At 40.3% G+C, this 24,031-nt stretch overlaps 1 protein-coding gene across 1 annotated transcript in view; it reads left to right on the top strand.

The window, feature by feature from the left end:
* Positions 1-2,887: 2,887 nt before the first annotated feature.
* Positions 2,888-24,031, top strand: part of LOC132476305 (cytochrome b-c1 complex subunit 2, mitochondrial) — a 31,075-nt gene continuing 9,931 nt past the window's right edge. Inside the window, exons 1-8 of the mRNA XM_060078169.1 lie at positions 2,888-2,993; positions 5,993-6,076; positions 6,174-6,323; positions 7,285-7,349; positions 8,698-8,754; positions 8,974-9,098; positions 11,068-11,165; positions 21,284-21,341. Of these exons, the coding sequence (XP_059934152.1) occupies positions 2,961-2,993; positions 5,993-6,076; positions 6,174-6,323; positions 7,285-7,349; positions 8,698-8,754; positions 8,974-9,098; positions 11,068-11,165; positions 21,284-21,341 (670 nt within the window). The 5' untranslated portion in view covers positions 2,888-2,960. The remainder of the gene's footprint in view (positions 2,994-5,992; positions 6,077-6,173; positions 6,324-7,284; positions 7,350-8,697; positions 8,755-8,973; positions 9,099-11,067; positions 11,166-21,283; positions 21,342-24,031) is intronic.

The raw sequence follows: 24,031 nt of genomic DNA, 5'->3' as shown, positions 1-24,031 counted from the left end.
CTCTGCAACGGGAGAGGCCACAACAGTGAGAGGCCCGCGTACTGCAAAAAAAATTAAAAATAAAAATAAACAAATGGGACCAATGAAACTTAAAAGCTTTTGCACAGCAAAGGAAACTATAAACAAGACAAAAAGACAAACCTCACAATGGGAGAAAATATTTGCAAATGAATCAACGGACAAAGGATTAATCTCCAAAATATATAAACAGCTCATGCAGCTCGATGTTTAAAACACAAAGAACCCAATCAAAAAATGGGCAGAAGGGCTTCCCTGGTGGCGCAGTGGTTGAGAGTCCGCCTGCCGATGCAGGGGACACGGGTTCGTGCCCCGATCCCGGAAGATCCCACATGCCGCGGAGCGGCTGGGCCCGCGAGCCATGGCCGCGGGGCCTGTGTGTCCGGAGCCTGTGCTCCGCAACGGGAGAGGCCACAGCAGTGAGAGGCCCGCGTACAGCAAAAAAAAAAAAAAAAAAAAAAAAAATGGGCAGAAGATCTAAATAGACATCTCTCCAAAGAAGACATACAGGTGGCAAAGAGGTACATGAAAAGCTGCTCAACATCACTAATTATTAGAGAAATGCAAATCAAGACTACATGAGGTATCACCTCACACAGGTTAGAATGGGCATCATCAGAAAATCTATAAACAACAAATGCTGGAGAGGGTGTGGAGAAAAGGGAACCCTCTTGCACTGTTGGTGGGAATGTTAATTGATACAGCCACTATGGAGAATAGTATGGAGTTTCCTTAAAAAACTAAAACTAGAATTACCATATGATCCAGCAATCCTACTATGGGGCATAACCCAGAGAAAACCATAATTCAAAAAGACGCATGCACCCCAATGTTCATTGCAGCACTATTTACAATAACCAGGGTATGGAAGCAACCTAAATTCCCATCGACAGACGAATGGATAAAGAAGATGTGGTACATATATACAATGGAATATTACTCAGCCATAAAAAGGAATGAAATTGGGTGATTTAGAGATGTGGATGGACCTAGAGACTGTCATACAGAGTGAAGTAAGTCAGAAAAAGAAAAACAAATATCATATATTAACACACATATGTGGAATCTAGAAAAATGGTACAGATGAACCGGTTTGCAAGGCAGAAACAGAGACACAGATGTAGAGAACAAACGTATGGACACCGAGGGGGGAAAGTGGGGGAGAGTGGTGGGATTAAAAAATTCAAAAAAGTACTGGAGACAGAGATTTGTATTCCATGTTAATCAATTTGAACTTTATCCTGAAAAACATGGGAAATCAGTGAAAAAGTTTAAGCAGGCGGGTGACTTGATCAGCAAAATGCTTCTCAAACTTCACTCATTATAACACCTTCATGATTTTTGCCTTATCTTCATATCACCTATAGTTAATTTACTTAATGTTGTTCAAACCAACCTTTTATTCTTTTACAAACGTATATCAAGCGGAAACTCATTACCACCATTGCTTGCCATAAAAAATATTCAAAATAAATATATAACTATTAAAGTAGAACAATGTTCATTTATGTACCTACTTTAAATCATCTCATGCACCACTATGTAAATCTACCACAGTTTTGTGCCAGAGTCTTAAAGTCTGTTTGTTTGTTTGTTTGTTTTAATATATTTTGGCCGCACCACCCGTGGCTTGCGGGATCTCTCTTCCTGACCAAGGACTGAACCCATGACAGCACCGAATCTTAACCACTAGGCCACCAGGGAACTCCTGCCGGATTCTTAATGACCGGGTCTTAGATGTCACCTGGAATCTCTCCTGTTAGAGAACCACTTGTAAGTGTGAAGAAATTCGGACACAGGCCGAGAGCATAAATTTTGTCTATGCTCTGTAACGCCTACAACCAGCCCTTATGAAATTTTAATGTGCATACGAATCACCTCGGGACCTTGTAAAACTCAGATTTTGATCCATTATGTAATCTGAAGATCCTGCATTTCTAACGAACCCCTAAATGACATTAATGTTGGTTTCCCAACCACGCAACGTTGCAAGGTACGAGATTATACGTCCCTGAAGGGGGGGAACCGTGCCTTAATCTTTAGTATAGTGTCTGGCACAGGCAACTTATTAGCTAACACTCGTTGAAGACAGCACAGAATTTTCTTCCCACAAAAGCTGTCACGTGACTCTCCATATGCAGGCTTCAGATCAGAAGTCTCTCTCTCACACACACCACTACTATTCAAAACATTTTAACTTTTCTAAGACAAAACTATATTTCAGTTTTTATTTTCTACGTAATCTCAGCCTAGAATATAAACTCCATGAAACCAGAGACCTTAGTCGTAAGTATTTCCTAGGTTTCGGTCTCACCTATGTGTGTCCCAGGCCTGGTCTGGGAGTTAGAGCGGCGAATTCATTGGACAAGGGCTCTGTTCCTATGGAGCTAATGAGCTAGTGAGGACCTCACCAAGCAAGAGGCGATCACACCCGGCTTCAAAGCCTATGTCTCTGTAGAAGGGCAGATACAGACAAGTCTCCTAAAGTCAGCGGCTTCCACAATGCAGGAAGTCCTGAAGTTCAGAAGGCTGGAGCCTAGAGGCCGCGGGTGGAATCCGGCGAACCGGGGCTCTTTCATTGGACAGCCGGATCGGAAGAATCCAAAGTAGGGGGGTGCGATGGGCTGTGGCAGACGTAGTCAAAAGAGGATTACAGAGCGGATATCCGGGCCAGGAAGAGAACCCAAAAAGCGGTAACTTAAATTATCTTCTGAAAACTGCGTTACGAAATGATGCGTCTCCGTATCCTGCGTCTTGGAGGAGTTGGACTGTTCCAACCTCCTCCAAGGAGCAGTCGAGTGCGGTCGGTCGTATAGAGAGTCCCCTCACGTAGGAGGCGTGGGAAAGAGTGTCGCGGGGCATTCTGGGCCGCTTCCGCTGCCCGCCGCCATCTTGCTTTATTCTAAGGCGGTCGTGACCGCGGCCCAGAGGAATCTTGAGCCATGAAGTTAATAGCCAGAGTCGGGTCCCTCTCGGTGAGTACATCTGGTGGGCTTGGAGGAGGGTGGGGGAGCAGATTGTCAGCAAGGTAATACGGACCGGAGGTGCCTGGTTTGGGGTCCCGGGGCCTTGGGTTTTGTTCTGCCCTTCAGGTGAATCCTGCCGGCCAAGTGGGCTGCAGGCTGGGGGTATCGGGCGTTGGAAGGCCAGCTCCTGCTCTGAGCAGAGGAGACTAAATGCCGGAAAACCTGAAGAGAGGGGGAGGGCTTAAGAGCAGAGGTGAAACGACTCGGGTGGAGACACCTTTGAAGGTCACTGCTGCACTTGGCGTGCAGAAGGAGACCGCGAGATCTGGGCCGCAGGAGGCCGGCGTAGACCTAGTCCCCCATCCCTAACCTATCAATTGCGGCCTCTGCTTCTTGGCGTATCACGGAGCATCAGCTTCCCCAACGGTTAAGTGGGCTTATGAGTAAAATCATAAAGAAGAAATGAGCTAATGCCTCTATAGCTTTTTTCACTGTGCCTGGAACTTGATTGTTACTGTGGTGTCCTGGCTGTATAAAGTGTGCTTTTCTTGATCTCTTGTTAGAGTTTATCCAGGAGGGTTTCTTGGCGTGCCCTCTAGAGCTTCTTAAGGCTCCTCCTTCAAGCCCGAGTGAAACACAGCTGTCGCTTGGGGAAAACTCCTCTAGGGTCAGTGTTATATCAGTGTGAACCGGTGGTTGTCAAGGGGGGACAGTCTCAGTCTCTGAGATTAAAAAAGTTCAGCGAGGGGCTTCCCTGGTGGCGCAGTGGTTGGGAGTCCGCCTGCCGATGCAGGGGACGCGGGTTCGTGCCCCGGTCCGGGAGGATCCCACTTGCCGCGGAGCGGCATGGGCCCGTGAGCTATGGCCGCTGAGCCTGCGCGTCCGGAGCCTGTGCTCCGCAGAGGGAGAGGCCACAGCAGTGAGAGGCCCGCGTACCGCAAAAAAAAAAAAAAAAAAAAAAAAAGTTCAGCGAGGCCAATTTTGCCCCCCAGGGGACAGTTGGCAATGTATCTAGAGATATTTTTGATTGTAACAGCCTGGGGGGGAGTGCTACTGCTGACCATCCTACGGTGCACAAAGCCACCCACAACAAAGAATTTTCCAGCCCAAAGTGCCAAGAGTACCTGGGTTACTGAGTAACCTGGTAACCTTCTAGAAGGAGGTGCAGAAGACCGGGGAATGGAGTTTCCCTGTGCTTAATGTTTAAATAGATAAAATATGAATTATACAAATGTCTGTAATTTAGGCTGTAATTCTCTTACCTTTCTTAGCACCCCTAGACTACCAGTGATTAATAACCCTTAGAGAGAAGCCCGGTTAGACTGGCAGAAGGCCCCAAAAGATCTTCCTCCATTGCATCCATCCCCACCTTCCAGTAGAAAAAAGAACTCAAAGATAACAGTTGAAGAGGACCAATGTAAACAAATTGCAATAAGCTTGAAAGCAATTGTTTCTACTTACAACACTTATTTTATATAAGAATAAATTTATACATCTTTTGTTATTTAAACAAAATAGGAGCTGTATGGACAATTACTAGGATAATATTTTGCAACAGATTTGAATGGAGCAAATTATAGGAAGAACCTAACCAACAAAGTATCACTGTTCAGGCACATTGAGAGGAGAGCACCTAAATGTACCTTAGCAGTAAAACTATGGATTATTTGAACTGCTGTGCCCACAGCAGTTTTTTTACTTTCTGGAAAATCAAAAGCTAGAATCAATAGTAGGGTTAACTATACCACACCCAGGAAATGAAATTGATGATGATAAAGCAAAGCTAATTAGAATTTATAATTTGAAAGCACTAACAGCAAATGAAAACTAGGAACCAGCTTATCGATAGTATAGCACTGATGCTGAATGCACAACAGACAGCCGTCCTGGACAACACGGAGTAGAGGCATTGCAGCCTCTGAGGGGGTCCTTGGGAAACTCTAGCAGCATGTTCATTTCATCCTGGGAGTACCAAGGATTGACTCTCAGCATCTCCACTAGTAACCTTAAGATCCTTAGACATAATCACAATGAATTCTGTGGCATTGTATATCATTCGCCAAAAAAAACTGAATAAAGTTATGCATTTTGGATCCATTATCTGACATTTAAGAGGACCCCTTTACCCTTCCAGTGGCTGCATATTATATATTACTGAGAATCTACTATGGATGAAGCTCTTGTTAATCTCAGGGTATATTAGTCAAAGAAGATAAAAGCTTTGGTTGTATAATCTTAATGTAGCACAGAAGAGAGTGAAGATACTATGGGAAATATTGGGGGCTGGAGGAAGTTTTCTTTGATATATACTTTGTCTTTTTTTTTTTTTTTGCGGTATGTGGGCCTCTCACTGTTGTGGCCTCTCCCGTTGTGGAGCACAGGCTCCGGACGCGCAGGCCCAGCGGCCATGGCTCACGGGCCCAGCCGCTCCGCGGCATGTGGCATCCTCCCGGACCGGGGCACGAACCCATGTCCCCTGCATCGGCAGGCAGACTCTCAACCACTGCGCCACCAGGGAAGCCCTACTTTGTCTTTCTTAAAGATTACTAAACTGATGAAGGAAATGAAGTCATATTGGAAAATAGACTAAAAAGATGAGACTTTTTGGGCAGATAAGGAAAGCAATAATGCTGAAATCTATAAAAGGGTATGAATGTGGCTATTCCACATTTTTTTTTTCAAAAAATTCCAAAGCATTAGGGCTAGAGAGGACCACTTGAAGTTTTAATAAGGTAGTTAAAAGGTAAAAGAAAATACAGTAATTCTTTACATAGTACAAAATGAACATGTTCAACTCAGTATTCCTTCAGGCTCTACAAATCACAAATAACTAGAGATTTAAGAGTGGCATGGGTAAACTGGTGGATAGTAATTTCATAGTAAAGTTAATCAGCTAAATCCTCCCATGGAGTTCTTTTACCACTGAACACCCTCTATTGCTTGGGCCCACTTGGATACAATGCACTGTTCTTTTGAGAAATGTGGTAACCTGTCTTTTTTGTGTTTAGAGATTTTATTCCCTCAAAGTTGCTCCCAAAGCTAAAGCCACAACTGCCCCTGCAGGAGCGCCTCCACATCCTCAGGACCTTGAGGTTAGTCCCACTGAGTTGCTCACTGGACACATACGTGCCTTACTGTCCTTGGTAATATAAAGACATTAATCACATCCCTACTTTATTTTAAATACAGTTTACCAAATTACCAAATGGTTTAGTGATTGCTTCTCTTGAAAACTATGCTCCTGCATCAAGAATTGGTTTGTTCATTAAAGCAGGCAGCAGATATGAGGACTCCAACAATTTAGGAACCTCTCACTTGCTTCGTCTTGCATCCAGTTTGGTAAGCATCTTTACTGCCTCAGTATGTTTAGACATCTGTGACACCTTGGTCCTACAGAAAAGAAAAACTAAAAGCAACATCCCTATATTAGTTTCCTGGAGCTGCCATAACAAATTACTGCAAACAGGGTGGCTTAAACAACAGGGATTTATCCTCTCACAGTTCTAGAGGCTAGAAGTCAAAGTCAGGGTGTCAGTAGAGCTGTGCTCCCTCTAAAGGCTCTAGGGAGAATCTTGCTGCCTTGTCTCTCCTAGCTTTTCTGGTGGTTGCCAGCAATCCTTGGCATTCCTTGGCTTGCAGCTGCATCATTCCAATATCTGCCCCTGTTCTCACATGGCCCTCTCTGTGTCTCTGTGTCCAAATATCCCTCTTATTGAATTTTTCCAGTCATATTAGATTTAGGGCCCACTCTAATCCAGCATGACCTCATTTTAAATATTTATATCTGCAAAGGCTATTTCCAAATAAGGTCATATTTGCAGGTTCTGGGTGGACATGAATTGGGGGGACACTTTCAACCCAGTACAGTCCCCTAATACATTATACAAAACCACAGGATATTTACCATAGAGAAGCATTAAATTAGTGTCCATCCGAATATTAGTGCTAGAGCATAAGAAATCACTAAAAAAACAAAATTTTTAATTTTAAAAAAGAAGTGCCAGAAACGGAAAGAAAATTACTCTTTCTCATATGCAAATCTCTTTCAGAATAAATGGATGAATCCAGTAAGCTTTATTTGATAATGGAATTTTTACCTAAATGTACTTTGTATAAAAGTCTATACTTGTGATTTTTGGTCAATTTTGTTTTATAATTCTTAAACTAAAAAGGATTCACTATTCAGTTAGCGTTCCTTTTGAATTTAATGACAATTAGACTTTAGATTTTGACATAAAGTGATGTTTGGCAAGCTTAGCATTAAAAAACTACTAAAAACAATTGTTTTTTCATTTCTAAGACTACAAAAGGAGCTTCATCTTTCAAGATAACCCGTGGAATTGAAGCAGTTGGTGGCAAATTAAGGTTTGTTAAAAATAAGTAATCGGAAATAGTGAAAACACTAGAAGATAATCAATTGTAAAGGAACTTTTCTCTGTTATCAAGGTGGTTAACAATTTCTTAAGGCACAAGAAGGAAAAGACTGATGAATTTGACTGCATAAAATGTAAAACATCTTTATGCCTTAAAGTAAAAATTTAAGTAAATAGGAATAGATATTTGCAACATATGTAACATAGAGAGGATTATTTGGAAAAATAAAGAACTACAAATTAGGAAAAAACAACCAAAGAGTAAATGGACAGACAGGAGAGGAACAGGCTGTTCCCAGAAGAGGAAGCCAGAAACAATGATATTTACTTATAATCAGCAGTGTGATAACCATTTTATACTGCTGGTGGGAGTATAAATTGATACATCTACATAGGAAAGAATCAAGGACTATTAATATTGAACATGAGCATATTCTACAACCTAACAGTTTTTAATCCACATGCACAAAGGGATTCTTTATCGTTATTGAGACCGGAAACAATCTAAATGCCTATCTTTAAAGACATGGATAAGTGAAGTATGATATAGTAATATGCTGGGACTACTACACAGCAGTTAATAATGAACTCAATCTGTTTCAACATAGCAGACTTAAAAACAAAATGTTTTGTGGAAAAACAAGTTTAATACTTTTTTAAGATATGAGGTTTTTAACAAAATGATATGTAGTGCCTATTTATGTTTGTCTCTAGAGTGGGAGAAAGTGTGAGAGTTAGCCTGGGAATGGTACAAAGAGACCTTCAACTTTAAAGTTGCCCTTTTTTTTAAGTTGTGGTAAAATATACTTAACGTAAAATTTAGCGTCTTTTATTATATAGTTCTATGGCAATAAGTGTCATTAAGCAACCATCACCACCACCCATGTCCAGAATGTTTTCATCTTCCCCAACTGAAACTCTGTAGCTATTAAACACTAACTCCCCATCCCCCTCTTCCCCCGGCCCCAGGCAACCACCATTCTGTGTTCTCTTTCTATGATTTTGACTACTCTAGGTACCTCGTATCAGTGGAATCATATAGTATTTGTTGTCCTTTCATGACTGACTGACTTCACTTAGCAAAATGTCTTCAAGGTTTATCCATGTGTAACATGTCAGGATTTTCTTCCTTTTTTTTAAGGTTGAAATATTTGCGGTTTTCTTAAGATTTTTAAAAATATCTTTTAAATTTAGTTGAGTGTATTTTTGTTATACTATTATTTATACTTTATGTACTTCAAAATAATTTTTTCCAAAAGAATTGGTTGACTTAACGAAGATATAAGGGAAAGCTTGTTCTTCTGATTTAGATAATTCACTGTAATTTATTTTTGACTCAGTGTGATTTCAACAAGGGAAAACATGGCTTATACTGTGGAATGCCTGCGGGATGATGTGTAAGTACCTTTGTGTGTTTAGAACATCTGCTTTTAAAGAAATACTAAGTTGCTCAGTTGTAGTCTTTTTTTTAATGTGGCATTATGACCTCCAATGTTGGTTTCGGATTATTATTCACAAACTGCCTAAAGTTTAATAATGAGAGCAATACAGTTATGTAGAATGGATGTTGGTTTTAAATTTTTGACTGGTAACCCTTATTTTCATGTCTTCTGTAGTGATATTCTAATGGAGTTCCTGCTCAACGTCACCACAGCACCAGAATTTCGTCGCTGGGAGGTAGCTGCCCTTCAGTCTCAGCTAAGGATTGACAAAGCTGTGGCTTTTCAGAATCCTCAGACTCGTAAGTACACTTTCAGATTATATTCCGTTGTTTCTCAGATACTGGGTTTTTGAGAAGATCAATTTGTAGAAGAATAAAATTGCTATCGAAATTCTTTTTCTCCTTGGGTTTGAAAATACCCTCTCCAAAAATTAGTCCACTTTTTAAAACATATTATTCATTTTTAAACATTTGTATTGTTATTTTTCATCTTTGATAGCAAGTAAATTGACTATAGAATCCTAGGCCTTTTGCCTGTGTCTTCCCCCAACCCCCATCTCCCCACCCATCCACCCTACCGCCCACCCCACCCCACCCCTGGTGTTTTTTCAGTGGTTGTTTTGCTTACACTAAATCTGGCAGCAGTTTATTGTTGCTGCTGCTGCTATTATTGTTTAGCCAACTCACTTTTATTGTGTCTTTCCAAAGTAATCAACTTAATTAAAAAAAAAACTTTTTTGTATTCATGTTTGTGTTTATATAATGTTTAGTTATCTAATCTTGACAAGCACATCTGGCAAAACAAATCTTTAAAAAAAAGCACCACTGATTCTCAGAAGTCGTAGCGCTTCTGGTAGGAGCAGAAGTGTGCAGGTAGACCACTGAGGTGTAAGCAGGTGACCAGCTGCAGGGGCTCAGAATGGGATGGACTTCTCAGATGCAGGCCTGTTAAGAGAGGGTCTCCTGTCAAGTGTCTGGAACATAACGAGTGCTTGGTTCCTGTTAGCTCATATTATTTCATGAAGATAACTTCGTTACTCCAGACCTCTACCAAAGAAATAGATAGAATGGTAAAATTGTACAAAAGATGATTTCAGTATCCAGAGTAGCTTTCTTCCCCACTGGTAGCAGTGAGGCTCCAGCCCTTATCCTTTCTGCCTGGACAGTTATTGTAGTCTCTTGGCTTGTGTCTCTGCCCCCAGGTGTACATCTTCCACTAATGGCAATGTACATCTTACATTACCATTACAGTGATCCTTCTGACATGAAAATCCAGTGAAAATCCTTTAAAGGCAAACTCTTTAACTTAGCATATATGGTAACTCTAATGATCTGGCCTCTGCCTCCCTCCGTTGTTTCTTGCTCTCTTTCCCTCCTAGCTGCAATTTCCCTTTGAATCAGACTGTTGTCATACTTTATTCCTTTGTCTGTGTCCTCTGCCTGAAATGCTGTTCCCAGATCATTCACCTGGGAAACACCTACTCATTCTGTAAGACTCATCCCAGATTTTACTTTTATTACTCCTTTCCAATTCCCACTGCCCTTCCCTAGTGCCCTCGCTGCACTTTTGATATACCTACTAACATCACACCCATAATACTTTATTTTACAGTTTTTCCCCCTCAGCATTTTGACGGCACACATGTGTCTTACTGGTCTCTGTATTTTCAGCACAGTGCCTGGCATGGAGGGACGCCCAAATAATAAGCAAATAAAAGAGACATACCTCAAGCAAAGGCACTGAACCAGGAAAGTAGGAACAGTGCCAGGGAGGTGTACAATTTGACAGTAGCATTTGACCCCTGTAAGCTAGTAATATGACCTAACACTGATACTTTCATATCTCCTCTTACCCTGACGACTCCCTTGTTACCTTGAGAGGGAATCTAGAAGTAAGCAAAATTCAGATTAGATGACTTAGTCAAGGTCACATGGCAAATCAGTGGCAGAACTGTAATGAGATTCAGACTTCTGAATCTAAAACCCATATATGGTTTCCAGATCATACCAGGTCGATTAAAGTTAGAGAAGGGTTTAGGTGGACTCTGACATTTAGAAGCAGCTATCATAGAAACTTTATTTTTCTCAGCACATTCGAGTGGCAGAATTTTAACAGTTGTTAGAGGTTAAATGAAATTATATTTTCAGTCCTCTTAATAATTGAATTCGATGACCAAAGTTGTATAGTTTAGTTGCTTTCTAGGCTCTAAACGTCATGTTGTCTTTATTTAAATCACACTTCTGTAACTGCTTCTTTACTTATTTTCAGACGTCATTGAAAATTTGCATGCTGCAGCTTACCGAAATGCCTTGGCTAATTCCTTATATTGTCCTGATTATAGGATTGGAAAAGTGACACCAGATGAGGTACTGATAAAACACATTACTTTTTTTTTTTTTTTAAATTTAATTTTATTTATTTTTTTATACAGCAGGTTCTTATTAGTCATCAATATTATACACATCAGTGTATACATGTCAATCCCAATCGCCCAATTCAGCTCACCCCCCACCCACACCCCCCACGGCTTTCCCCGCCTTGGTGTCCATACGTTTGTTCTCTACATCTGTGTCTCAATTTCTGCCCTGCAAACTGGTTCATCTGTACCATTTTTCTAGGTTCCACATATATGCATTAATATGTGATATTTGTTTTTCTCTTTCTGACTTACTTCACTCTGTATGACAGTCTCTAGATCCATCCACGTCTCAACAAATGACCCAATTTGATTCCTTTTTATGGCTGAGTAATACTCCATTGTATATATGTACCACAACTTCTTTATCCATTCTTCTGTCAGTGGGTATTTAGGTTGCTTCCATGACCTGGCTATTGTAAATAGTGCTGCAGTGAACATTGAGGTGCATGTGTCTTTTTGAATTGTGGTTTTCTCTGGATATATGCCCAGTAGTGGGATTGCTGGATCATATGGTAATTGTGTTTTTAGTTTTTTAGGAACCTCCATACTGTTCTCCATAGTGGCTGTATCAGTTTACATTCCCACCAACAGTGCAAGAGGGTTCCCTTTTCTCCACACCCTGTCCAGCATTTGTTCTTTGTAGATTTTCTGATGATGCCCATTCTAACTGGTGTGAGGTGATACCTCATTGTAGTTCTTATTTGCATTTCTCTAATAATTAGTGATGTTGAGCATCTTTTCATGTGCTTCTTGGCCATCTATATGTCTTCTTTGGAGAAATGTCTATTTAGGTCTTCTGCCCATTTTTGGATTGGGTTGTTGTTTGTTTTTTTAATATTGAGCTGCCTGAGCTATTTATATATTTTGGAGATTAATCCTTTGTCCCTTGATTCGTTTGCAAATATTTTCTCCCATTCTGAGGGTTGTCTTTTCGTCTTGTTTATGGTTTCCTTTGCTGTGCAAAAGCTTATAAGTTTCATTAGGTCCCATTCTTTTACTTTTGTTTTTATTTCCATTACTCTAGGAGGTGGATCAAAAAAGATCTTGCTGTGATTTATGTCAAAGAGTGTTCTTCCTATGTTTTCCTCTAAGAGTTTTATACTGTATGGTCTTACATTTAGGTCTTTAATCCATTTTGAGTTTATTTTTGTGTATGGTGTTAGGGAGTGTTCTAATTTCATTCTTTTACATGTAGCTGTCCAGTTTTCCCAGCACCACTTATTGAAGAGACTGTCTTTTTTCCATTGTATATCCTTGCCTCCTTTGTCATAGATTAGTTGACCATAGTCGTGTGGGTTTATCTCTGGGCTTTCTATCCTGTTCCATTGATCTATATTTCTGTTTCTTGTCAGGGCCATATTGTCTTGATTGCTGTAGCTTTGTAGTATAGTCTGAAGTCAGGGAGTCTGATTCCTCCAGCTCCGTTTTTTTCCCTCAAGATTGCCTTTGCTATTTGGGGTCTTTTGTGTCTCCATTCAAATTTAAGATTTTTTGTTCTAGTTCTGTAAAAAATGCCATTGGTAATTTGATAGGGATTGCATTGAATCTGTAGATTGCTTTGGATAGTATAGTCATTTTCACAATATTGATTCTTCCCATCCAAAAACATGATATATCTCTCCATCTGTCTGTGTCATCTTTGATTTCTTTCATCAGTGTCTTATAGTTTTCTGAGTACAGGTCTTTTACCTCCTTAGGTAGGTTTATTCCTAGGTATTTTATTCTTTTTGTTGCAGTGGTGAATGGGAGTGTTTCCTTAATTTCTCTTTCAGATTTTTCATCATTAGTGTATAGGACTGCAAGAGATTTCTGTGCATTAATTTTGTATCCTGCAACTTTACTAAATTCATTCATTAGCTCTAGCAGTTTTCTGGTGAAATCTTTAGGATTCTCTGTGTATAGTATCATGTCATCTACAAAAAGTGACAGTTGTACTTCTTCTTTACCAACTTGTATTCCTTTTATTTCTTTTTCTTCTCTGATTGCCATGGCTAGGACTTCCAAAGCTGTTGAATAATAGTGGCGAGAGTGGACATCCTTGTCTTGTTCCCGATCTTAGAGGAAATACTTTCAGTTTTTCACCATTGAGAGCGATGTTTGGTGTGGGTTTGTCGTATATGGCCTTTATTATGTTGAGGTAGGTTCCCTCTGTGCCCACTTTCTGGAGAGTTTTTATCATAAATGGGTGTTGAATTTTGTCAAAAGCTTTTTCTGCATCTATTGAGATGATCATATGGTTTTTATTATTCAATTTGTTCATATGGTGTATCACATTGATTGATTCGCGTATATTGAAGAATCCTTACATCCCTGGGATAAATCCCACTTGATCATGGTGTATGATCCTTTTAATGTGTTGTTGGATTCTGTTTGCTAGTATTTTGTTGAGGATTTTTGCATCTATATTCGTCAGTGATATTGGTCTGTAATTTTCTTCTTTTGTAGTATGTCTGTCTGGTTTTGGTATCAGGGTGATGGTGGCCTTGTAGAATGAGTTTGGGAGTGTTCCTTCCTTTGCAATTTTTTAGAAGAGTTTGAGAAGGATGGCTGTTAGCTCTTCTCTAAATGATAGAATTTACCTGTGAAGCCATATGGTCTTGGACTTCTGTTTGTTGGAAGATTTTTAATTACAGTTTCAACTTTATTACTTGTGATTGGTCTGTTCATATTTTCTGTTTCTTCCTAGTTCAGTCTTGGAAGGTTATACCTTTCTAAGAAGTTGTCCATTTCTTCCAGGTTGTCCATTTTATTGGCATAAAGTTGCTTGTAGTAGTCTGTTAGGGTGCTTTGTGTTTCTGCAGTGTCTGTTGTAACTTCTCCTTTTTCATTTCTAATTTTATTGATTTGAGTCCTCTCCCTCTTTTTCTTTTTTTCTTTTTTGTTTTGGCGGTACACGGGCCTCTCACTGTTGTGGCCTCTCCCACTGTGGAGCTCCCGACGCGCAGGCTCAGCGGCCATGGCTCACGGGCCCAGCCGCTCCGCGGCATGTCGGATCTTCCCAGACCGGGGCACAAACCCGTGTCCCCTGCATCGGCAGGCGGACTCTCAACCACTGCGCCACCAGGGAAGCCCTCTCCCTCTTTTTCTTGATGAGTCTGGCTAATGATTTATCAATTTTGTTTATCTTCTCAAAGAGCCAACTTTTAATTTTATTGATCTTTGCTATTGTTTTCTTTGTTTCTATTTCATTCATTTCTGCTCTGATCTTTATGATTTCTTTCCTTCTGCTAACTTTGGGTTTTGTTTGTTCTTTCTCTAGTTCTTTTAGGTGTAAGCTTAGATTGTTTATTTGAGATTTTTCTTGTTTCTTGAGGTAGGCTTTTATAGCTATAAACTTGCCTCTTAGAACTGCTTTTGCTGCATCCCATAGGTTTTGGATTGTCATGTTTTCATTGTCATTTGTCTCTAGGTATTTTTTGATTTCCTCTTTGATTTCTTCAGTGATCTCTTGGTTATTTAGTAACGTAGTGTTTAACATCCATGTGTTTGTGTTTTTTACATTTTTTTCCCCTGTAATTCATTTCTAAACTCATAGCATTGTGGTCAGAAAAGATGCTTGATATGATTTCAATTTTCTTAAATTTACTGAAGCTTGATTTGTGACCCAAGATGTGATCTATCCTGGAGAATGTTCCGTGCGCACTTGAGAAGAAAGTGTAATCTGCTGTTTTGGGATGGAATGTCCTATAAATATCTATTATATCTGTCTGGTCTATTGTGTCATTTAAAGCTTCTGTTTCCTTATTTATTTTCATTTTGGATGATCTGTCCGTTGGTGTAAGTGAGGTATTTAAGGCCTCCACTATTATTGTGTTACTGTCAATTTCCTCTTTTACAGCTGTTAGCAGTTGCCTTATGTATTGAGGTGCTCCTATGTTGGGTGCGTATATATTTATAATTGTTTTACCTTCTTGGATTGATCCCTTGATCATTATGTAGTGTCCTTCCTTGTCTCTTATAACATTCTTCATTTTAAAGTCTGTTTTATCTGATATGAGTATTGCTACTCCAGCTTTCTTTTGATTTCCATTTGCATGGAATATCTTTTTCCATCCCCTCACTTTCAGTCTGTATGTGTCCCTAGGTCTGAAGTGGGTCTCTTGTAGACAGCATATATATGGGTCTTGTTTTTGTATCCATTCAGCAAGCCTGTGTCTTTTGCTTGGAGCATTTAATCCATTCACGTTTAAGGTAATTTTCAATATGTATGTTCCTATGACTATTTTCTTAATTGTTTTGGGTTTGTTTTTGTAGGTTCTTTTCTTCTCCTGTGTTTCCCAGTTAGGGAAGTTTCTTTAGCATTTGTTGTAGAGCTGCTTTGGTGGTGCTGAATTCTCTGAGCTTTTGCTTGTCTGTAAAGCTTTTGATTTCTCCATTGAATCTGAATGAGATCCTTGCCAGGTAGAGTAATCTTGGTTGTAGGTACTTCCCTTTCATCACTTTAAGTATATCATGCCACTCCCTTCTGGCTTGTAGAGTTTCTGTTGAGAAATCAGCTGTTAACCTTATGGGAGTTCCCTTGTATGTTATTTGTCATTTTTCCCTTGCTGCTTTCAATAATTTTTCTTTAATTTTCGCCAACTTGATTACTATGTGTCTTGGCGTGTTTCTGCTTGGGTTTATCCTGTATGGTACTCTCTGCACTTCCTGGACTTGGGTGGCTCTTTCCTTCCCATGTTAGAGAAGTTTTTGACTATAATCTCTGCAAATATTTTCTCTGGTTCTTTCTCTCTCTCTTCTCCTTCTGGGACCCCTATAATGCGAATGTTTTTGCGTTTAATGTTGTCCCAGAGGTCTCTTAGGCTGTCTTCATTTCTTTTCAATCTTTTTTCTTTATTCTGTTCTGCAGCAGTGAATTCCACCATTCTGTCTTCCAGGCCACTTATCCGTTCTTCTGCCTCAGTTATTCTGCTATTAATTCCTTCTAGTGTATTTTTTTTTCAGTTATTGTATTGTTCATCTTTGTTTGTTTGTTTTTTAAGTCTTCTAGGTCTTTGTTAAACATTTCTTACATCTTCTGGATCTTTGCCTCCATTCTTTTTCCAAGGTCCTGGATCATCTTCACTATCATATTCTGAAGATTGCCTATCTGCACTTCATTTAGTTGTTTTTCTGGGGCTTTATCTTGTTCCTTCATCTGGTACAAAGCCCTCTTGCCTTTTCATCTTGTCTGTCTTTCTGTGAATGTGGTTTTTGTTCCACAGGTTGCAGGATTGTAGTTCTTCTTGTTTCTGCTGTCTGCCCTCTGGTGGATGAGGCTATCTAAGAGGCTTGTGCAGGTTTCCTGATGGGAGGGACTGGTGGTGGGTAGAGCTGACTGTTGCTCTGGTGGGCAGAGCTCAGTAAAACTTTAATCTGCTTGACTGCTGATGGGTGGGGCTGGGTTCCCCTGCTGTTGGTTGCTTGGCCTGAGGGAACCCAACACTGGAGCCTACCCTGGCTCTTTGGTGGGGCTAATGGCAGACTCTGGGAGGGCTCACGCCAAGGTGTACTTCCCAGAACTTCTGCTGGCAGTGTCCTTGTCCCCACTGTGAGCCACAGCTACACCCCGCCTCTGCAGGAGACCCTCCAACACTAGCATGTAGGTCTGGTTCAGTCTCCCCTGGGGTCACTGCTCCTTCCCCTGGGTCCTGATGCACACACTACTTTGTGTGTATGCCCTCCAAGAGTGGAGTCTCTGTTTCCCCCAGTCTTGTCGAAGTCCTGCCATCAAATCCCACTAGGCTTCAAAGTCTGATTCTCTGGGAATTCCTCCTCCCGTTGCCAGACCTCTAGTTTGGGAAGCCTGACATGGGGCTCAGAACCTTCACTCCAGTGGGTAGACTTCCGTGGTATAAGTGTCCTCCAGTCTGTGAGTCACCCACCAAGCAGTTATGGGATTAGATTTTGCTGTGATTGCGCCCCTCCTACCGTCTCACTGTGGCTTCTCCTTTGTCTTTGGATGTGGGGTATCTTTTTTGGTGAGTTCCAGTGTCTTCCTGTCGATGATTGTCCAGCAGCTAGTTGTGATTCTGGTGTTCTCACAAGAGGGAGTGAGAGCACGTCCTTCTACTCCGCCATCTTGGTTCAGGCTCCAACACATTACATTTTAAAATGTGCTTATTTTCACATTAAATTGAATGTTCATCTACCACTTCAGTTTCATTTGCTAGTTTTTTGTATCTTCTAATTTAAGAAATTTTCTAGCTTGCTTTTTTTTATCAGCTTGCTTTTTTTTGGCCACGCCATGCAGCTTGTGGGGTCCTAGTTCCCCTACCAGTGATTGAACCAGTGCCCCCTGCAGTGGAAGAGCAGAGTTCTAACCACTGGACCGCCAGGGAATTTCCCATCCATCAGCTTGCTTTTTAACTAAAATTCCATCTGAACAATTTCTGTGTATCTTTCAACTAAAGTTTTTATTACAAAATGGGCATGTTCCTTACCGAAATTTCAGAAAATAAAGGGGGAAAAAGATATCTCACACACCTAAAGGCACTCATTGTTAGCACCTAGGTGTATTTTTCTTCTAGACCCTTTTCTATGTATATCTGTCTTTTAAACAGTATGTAAGTGTTTAAATACCATAATGTGACTAAAAGTCTTCCTTTAACCACTCTGAATACATAGGTAGGAATGAAGCCCACTTTCTTGCTTCCCATTCTGTCATCAGCCTGCTCACCAGCTCATTTACCTTCTCCAGCACACCTGCCTCACTTTGCTGGCAGTACAAATTTGTCACATGTCACAGCCATGTATATATCATAGAACTTTGTTTACAAAATGTGAAACATTGAGCATTAAATTTGCAAGTGTAGACATGTGTATATAATCTTAATTTCCTACTCCTACCCCTCACCCACCCCCAAAAAATCTTTTTACCAAGAGACATTAAGAGAAAAACTGGGGGGGCTTCCCTCGTGGTGCAGTGGTTGAGAGTCTGCCTGCCGATGCAGGGGACATGGCTTTGTGCCCCGGTCCGGGAGGATCCCACATGCTGCGGAGCAGCTGGGCCCGTGAGCCATGGCCACTGAGCCTGCGCGTCCGGAGCCTGTGCTCTGCAATGGGAGAGGCCGCACCGGTGAGAGGCCCACGTGCCGCAAAAAAAAAACAAAAAAACAAAAAAACTGGGAATTATCAACACTTTCCAAGTATATATGACTCAGAAATTAGGCTTTTATTCTCATTTCTGGTTATCCACTACAGAAAACTGAATTTTGTATCCCTTTCCTTTTTTTTTTTTTTTCTTTTTGCGGTATGCGGGCCTCTCACTGTTGTGGCCTCTCCCGTTGCGGAGCACAGGCTCCGGATGCGCAGGCCCAGCGGCCATGGCTCACGGGCCCAGCCGCTCCGCGGCATATGGGATCCTCCCAGACCGGGGCACGAACCCGTATCCCCTGCATCGGCAGGCGGACTCTTAACCACTGCGCCACCAGGGAGGCCCCCTTTCCTCTTTTGACTTATCTCCTCATTAAGAAAACTATCCAGTTATCAATTTAATGCCTACCATTCATATGGTACTGTTCAAAAAAAATTATAACTGGTATCATCCAACTTGGAACAGCCAACTTTTTTTTTTTTTTTTTTTTTTTTTTTTTTTTTTTTGCGGTACGCGGGCCTCTCACCGCTGTGGCCTCCCCTGTTAAGGAGCACAGGCTCCGGACGTGCAGGCTCAGCGGCCATGGCTCACGGGCCCAGCCGTTCCGTGGCATTTTGGATCTTCCCAGACCAGGGCACGAATCCGCGTCCCCTGCAGCGGCAGGCGGACTCTCAACCACTGCGTCACCAGGGAAGCCCCAGCATTTTTCATAAGACTGGCCTCTAGTATGTTTTTGAATTTTTTCAGAAATCAAATTCACTCTTGTGAAGATATATTATTGAAGATATATTATTGAGGTAGCTAAAAGGATGCACATAACAAAACATTTACCTACAAGGATGTCTATTGTGGCATTGTATGCAATTGTGAAAAATTAGAAGAAACAAATCAAATATTCAACATTAGAGAACTAGTTAAATAATATATTAAATATCTGTAGAATGGAATACTATTCAACCATTCAAAAATATTAATTGATAATGAAATTTTCATAGCTTGTTGTCAAGTAAAGGAAAGGTAATTTATGAATAGGATGTACCATGGCGTCCCATTTTTTAAAAAATAAGGTGTGTGCATCATAGACAAATACCAACATGTTAACCATGGTTATCTCAGAGTTATTAGCATTTTTTAAATGTATCCCTAGGCTAAAGGAAATTCTAAAGAAATGGTTGCTAGAATAATTTGAGCAAAGGCAGCATTCAATAGAAAAACATCAACATTAAAAAAAAGAATATGACTTTCCAAGGTGGCTCCATAGATGGAGACACCATTCATTTTAGGGCACAGATTCTGATAAATTGAATAAAAGTTTAGTTTTATTACCTTAGCTTCACAGTTCTCAACATTAGCCAAGGAGCCTTTTTAGCCAATACCCACCCCTCATTTTTTTTTTAACATCTTTATTGGAGTATAATTGATTTACAATGATGTGTTAGTTTCTGCTTCATAACAAAGTGAATCAGTTATACATATACATATGTTCCCATATCTCTTCCCTCTTGCATCTCCCTCCCTCCCACCCTCCCTATCCCACCCCTCCAGGCGGTCACAAAGCACCGAGCTGATCTCCCTGTGCTATGCGGCTGCTTCCTACTAGCTATCGATTTTACATTTGGTGGTGTATATATGTCCATGCCACTCTCTCACTTTTTCACAGCTTACCCTTCCCCCTCCCCATACCTTCAAGTCCATTCTCTAGTAGGTCTGTGTCTTTATTCCCGTCTTACCCCTAGGTTCTTCATGACCTTTTTTTTTTTTTTTCTTAGATTCCATATATATGTGTTAGCATATGGTATTTGTTTCTCTCTTTCCGACTTCTTACTAATGCCATGGATATACTGTATATCTGTTTATGTACTGTATATATATTTGTAGTTTATATATAAAGGAATAAGGTTTTTTTTTTACCTCGAAGAACTAATTTTCACTCCCTTGGGAGCAATAGTGTGCCTGTTTAGAATGCATGTTTTAGCCCTACTTTTGTATATTAGGTCTAAATTGATAGTATAAACCAGTGATTGTCAAATCTCGCTGATCCTCAGATCACCTGGGTGGTTGATTAGATGGGTGGGTGGTTTGTTTTAAATAAAGATTCCAAGATTTCACATTGAATCTACTATATCAGTCTATACAGTGGGCCCAGGAATAGGATGGGGTGGGGAGACATAGACAGTGTTTTTGTTTTTTAAGCTCCCCATATAATTCTGTAATCATCCAGGTTGGAAATCCTGGTATAGACAGTAACCTCAGAGCAAAAAAACCTTCAGGGCCTCCCTGGTGGCGCAGTGGTTGAGAGTCCGCCTGCCGATGCAGGGGACACGGGTTCGTGCCCCGATCCCGGAGGATCCCACATGCCGCGGAGCGGCTGGGCCCGCGAGCCATGGCCGCGGGGCCTGTGTGTCCGGAGCCTGTGCTCCGCAACGGGAGAGGCCACAGCAGTGAGAGGCCCGCGTACAGCAAAAAAAAAAAAAAAAAAAAAACCTTCAAAGATGCCCAATAGGGGTATAGTGATATAACTCTATTAGCCCTACTATAGAATGTTAATAACAGTGCTTTATTACTACCTGTATAAAGACAAAAGAAACCTGATGTACTACTTAAATCACATTATAATAAAAATCATAATAGGCCCATATCTTCAAGTTCAAGCCAATGTGTGCTCCAATTTTTAATTCTGTTTTTTTTCCCATTAACAGCTTCATTGAGATGTAATTCACATACCATACAGTTCACCCATTTAAAATGCACAATTCAGTGGTTTTTATTATATTCACAGAGTTACATAACTATCACCACATTAAGTTCTAGTTCTTTTTAAGCAATGGTTTTTAAAAGCTCAGTTTAATTCAGTACTAAGTAGTCCCTTATAGTTCATTATAGCAGCTTTTAAGCCTGAGTATTTATCTTCTGCTGAACTGTGGTTTCACGTTTTTATAGCTTTTTATATTTATACCAATATAACCTAATAAATGTTTTTACTTCCTCAGTTACATGACTATGTACAGAATCATTTTACAAGTGCAAGAATGGCTTTGATTGGACTTGGTAAGTTGGGAATTGCCTGCATGTCAGTTTGCTTCTTTTAAGAGTAGTTTTTTAAGTCACAGACATAGAAAACAGACTTTTGGTTGCCAACGGGGAGGGGGACAGGGGAGGGTTGGATTGGGAGTTTGGGAATAGCAGATATAAACTGTTATATATAGAATGGATAAACAACAAGATTCTATTTTATAGTATAGGAAACTATATTCAATATCCTGTAATAAACCATAATGGAAAAGAATATTTATAACTGAATCACTTTGCTGTATACCAGAAACTAACACAACATTGTAAATCTTCAGTTAAAAAAAAGAAGTATGACTTGGCAGATAGTGAAACATGTGACTAACTTATTCAATGAGGAGGTAGAATTATCCTTGAAACTCTGTAAAATCAGGTACTATCATATGTAACTGACTATGTATATATACACCTTTTATAGTTATATATAGATCGATACCTAGATAATTTGCAGTTCCATGGTTCTTGGCTCCCAGAGAAAGTGGTAGATAGTCAGAAGATTCACTGAGGCTGCTGACTTTTCCTTTATAATTTGGTGTGGTAGGGGATGGAACACCTTTCCAGTGCATTGTAATTCTGTCACTATATAGGTAACCAGCCTCAATTTATAATATACTCACTTGGGTATTTTCTTAAATTCTGATTATACAATTCTCCATTATGTTGTTCTGTCTCATTCTAGAAAGTGGTTAATTGAAAAAAGAGAAACTCTAAGATGTGCTACTATTAAATGTTACACTTATAGTTATGAATAAAAGTATTGTTTCACTGTCTCAATGTGAGTCATTAAAAAAAAAAGAGTAGTCCTTTAAGCTATAATTACGTGAACACAGAATAGAACAAAATTTCAGAACTCATCCTCTGTTTATGTCAGGAAGTCCGTATGTGATAGGATTTTAATAGCTAGTCTTTCATGGAAACAACCTAAATGTCCATTGACAGATGAACGGATAAAGAAGGTGTGGTACATATATACAATAGAATATTACTCAGCCATTAAAAAGAATGAAATAATGCTATTTGCAGCAACATGGATGGATGTAGAGATTATCATACTAAGCAAAGTAAGTCAGAAAGAGAAGGACAAATACCATATATCACTTACACATAGAATCTAAAATACGACACAAATGAACATATGTATGAAATAGAAACAGACTCACACAGAGAACAGACTTGTGGTTGCCGAGGGGGATGGGGAAGGGAAGGATTGGGAGTTTGGGATTAGTAGGTGCAAACTATTATGTGTAGAATGGATAAACAACAAGGTCCCACTGTATAGCACAGAGAACTATATTCAATATCCTGTGATAAGCCATAATGGAAAAGAATATGAAAAAGAATATATATATGTATAACTGAGTCACTTTATAGCGGAAATTAACACAACATTGTAAATGAATTATACGTCAATAAAATTTAAAAAAAATACAACTTCCCCAACACAGTTTTATAGCATATAAATAAATCCTCCACAACTCTGAAAAAAAAATAGCTAGTCTTTTTTATTTTTAAGCAGAATCCAGCATTTAACTTTTTAAAGCACTTGGCTTTCAAATTCATTACAGTATTTGCAAAACCTATGACAAAGGGCAGATTTCTCTAAGCAAAGAGCTTTTACAAAGAGCTTTTGTTTTTGTTTTGCTTCGTTTTAAGTACAATTTAGTAGAAAAATAGACAAAGGGCATGAACAACCAATTCGTGGGGAAAGTGTGTGTGTGTGGCCAATTACTGTAAAAGATGTGATAACTAAATGTTTAATCTGTGAAATTGACAAAAATTAAAAGATTGACACTGCCCAGTATTAACCATGGTATGGAGAAATAGGCACTCTCAAAAATTATTGGTGGGAGTGTAAAATGGTACATTTTTGTAGGTCTTTTTTTTTTTTTTGGCCGCGTTGGGTCTTTGTTGCTGCACGCGGGCTTTCTCTAGTTGTGGCGAGTGGGGGGTACTCTTCGTTGTGGTGCGCGGGCTTCTCATTGCGGTGGCTTCTCTTGTTGCGGAGCACAGGCTCTAGGCACACAGGCTTCAGTAGTTGAAGCACATGGCCTCAGTAGTTGTGGCTCACGGGCTCTAGAGCTCAGGCTCAGTTGTGGTGCACGGGCTTAGTAGTTGTTGCTCCGCGGCATGTGGGATCTTCCCAGACCAGGGATTGAACCCGTGTCCCCTGCATCAGCAGGTGGATTCTTTTTTTTTTTTTTTTTTTTTTTTTTTGTGGTACACGGGCTTCTCACTGCTGTGGCCTCTCCCGTTGTGGAGCACAGGCTCCGGATGCGCAGGCTCAGCGGCCATGGCTCACGGGCCCAGCCGCTCCGCGGCATGTGGGATCCTCCCGGACCAGGGCACGAACCCGCGTCCCCTGCATCGGCAGGCGGACTCTCAACCATTGCGCCACCAGGGAAGCCCAGCAGGTGGATTCTTAACCATCTTGCTACCAGGGAAGTCCCTGGAGGTCTATTTTAATATATTAAAATTGTAATTGTTTATACTCTTAGGCCCAGCATTTACTTTTAAGAATTTACCCTGTAGAAACATTTGGTCGAGTTTACAAAATAGTTGCATGAGAATATTATTTGCAATATTGGGTTTTTGTTCATTTGTTTTATTAATAACAGCTTAATTGAGGTATAATTCACATGCCATAAAATTCACCCTTTTAAAGTGTACAG

Source organism: Mesoplodon densirostris, chromosome 16 (genome assembly GCF_025265405.1).
Source record: "Mesoplodon densirostris isolate mMesDen1 chromosome 16, mMesDen1 primary haplotype, whole genome shotgun sequence".
Taxonomy (NCBI): Eukaryota; Metazoa; Chordata; class Mammalia; order Artiodactyla; family Ziphiidae; genus Mesoplodon; species Mesoplodon densirostris.
The sequence above is the reverse complement of the archived record's forward strand: the minus strand, read 5'-3'. Positions and strand labels throughout refer to the sequence as shown.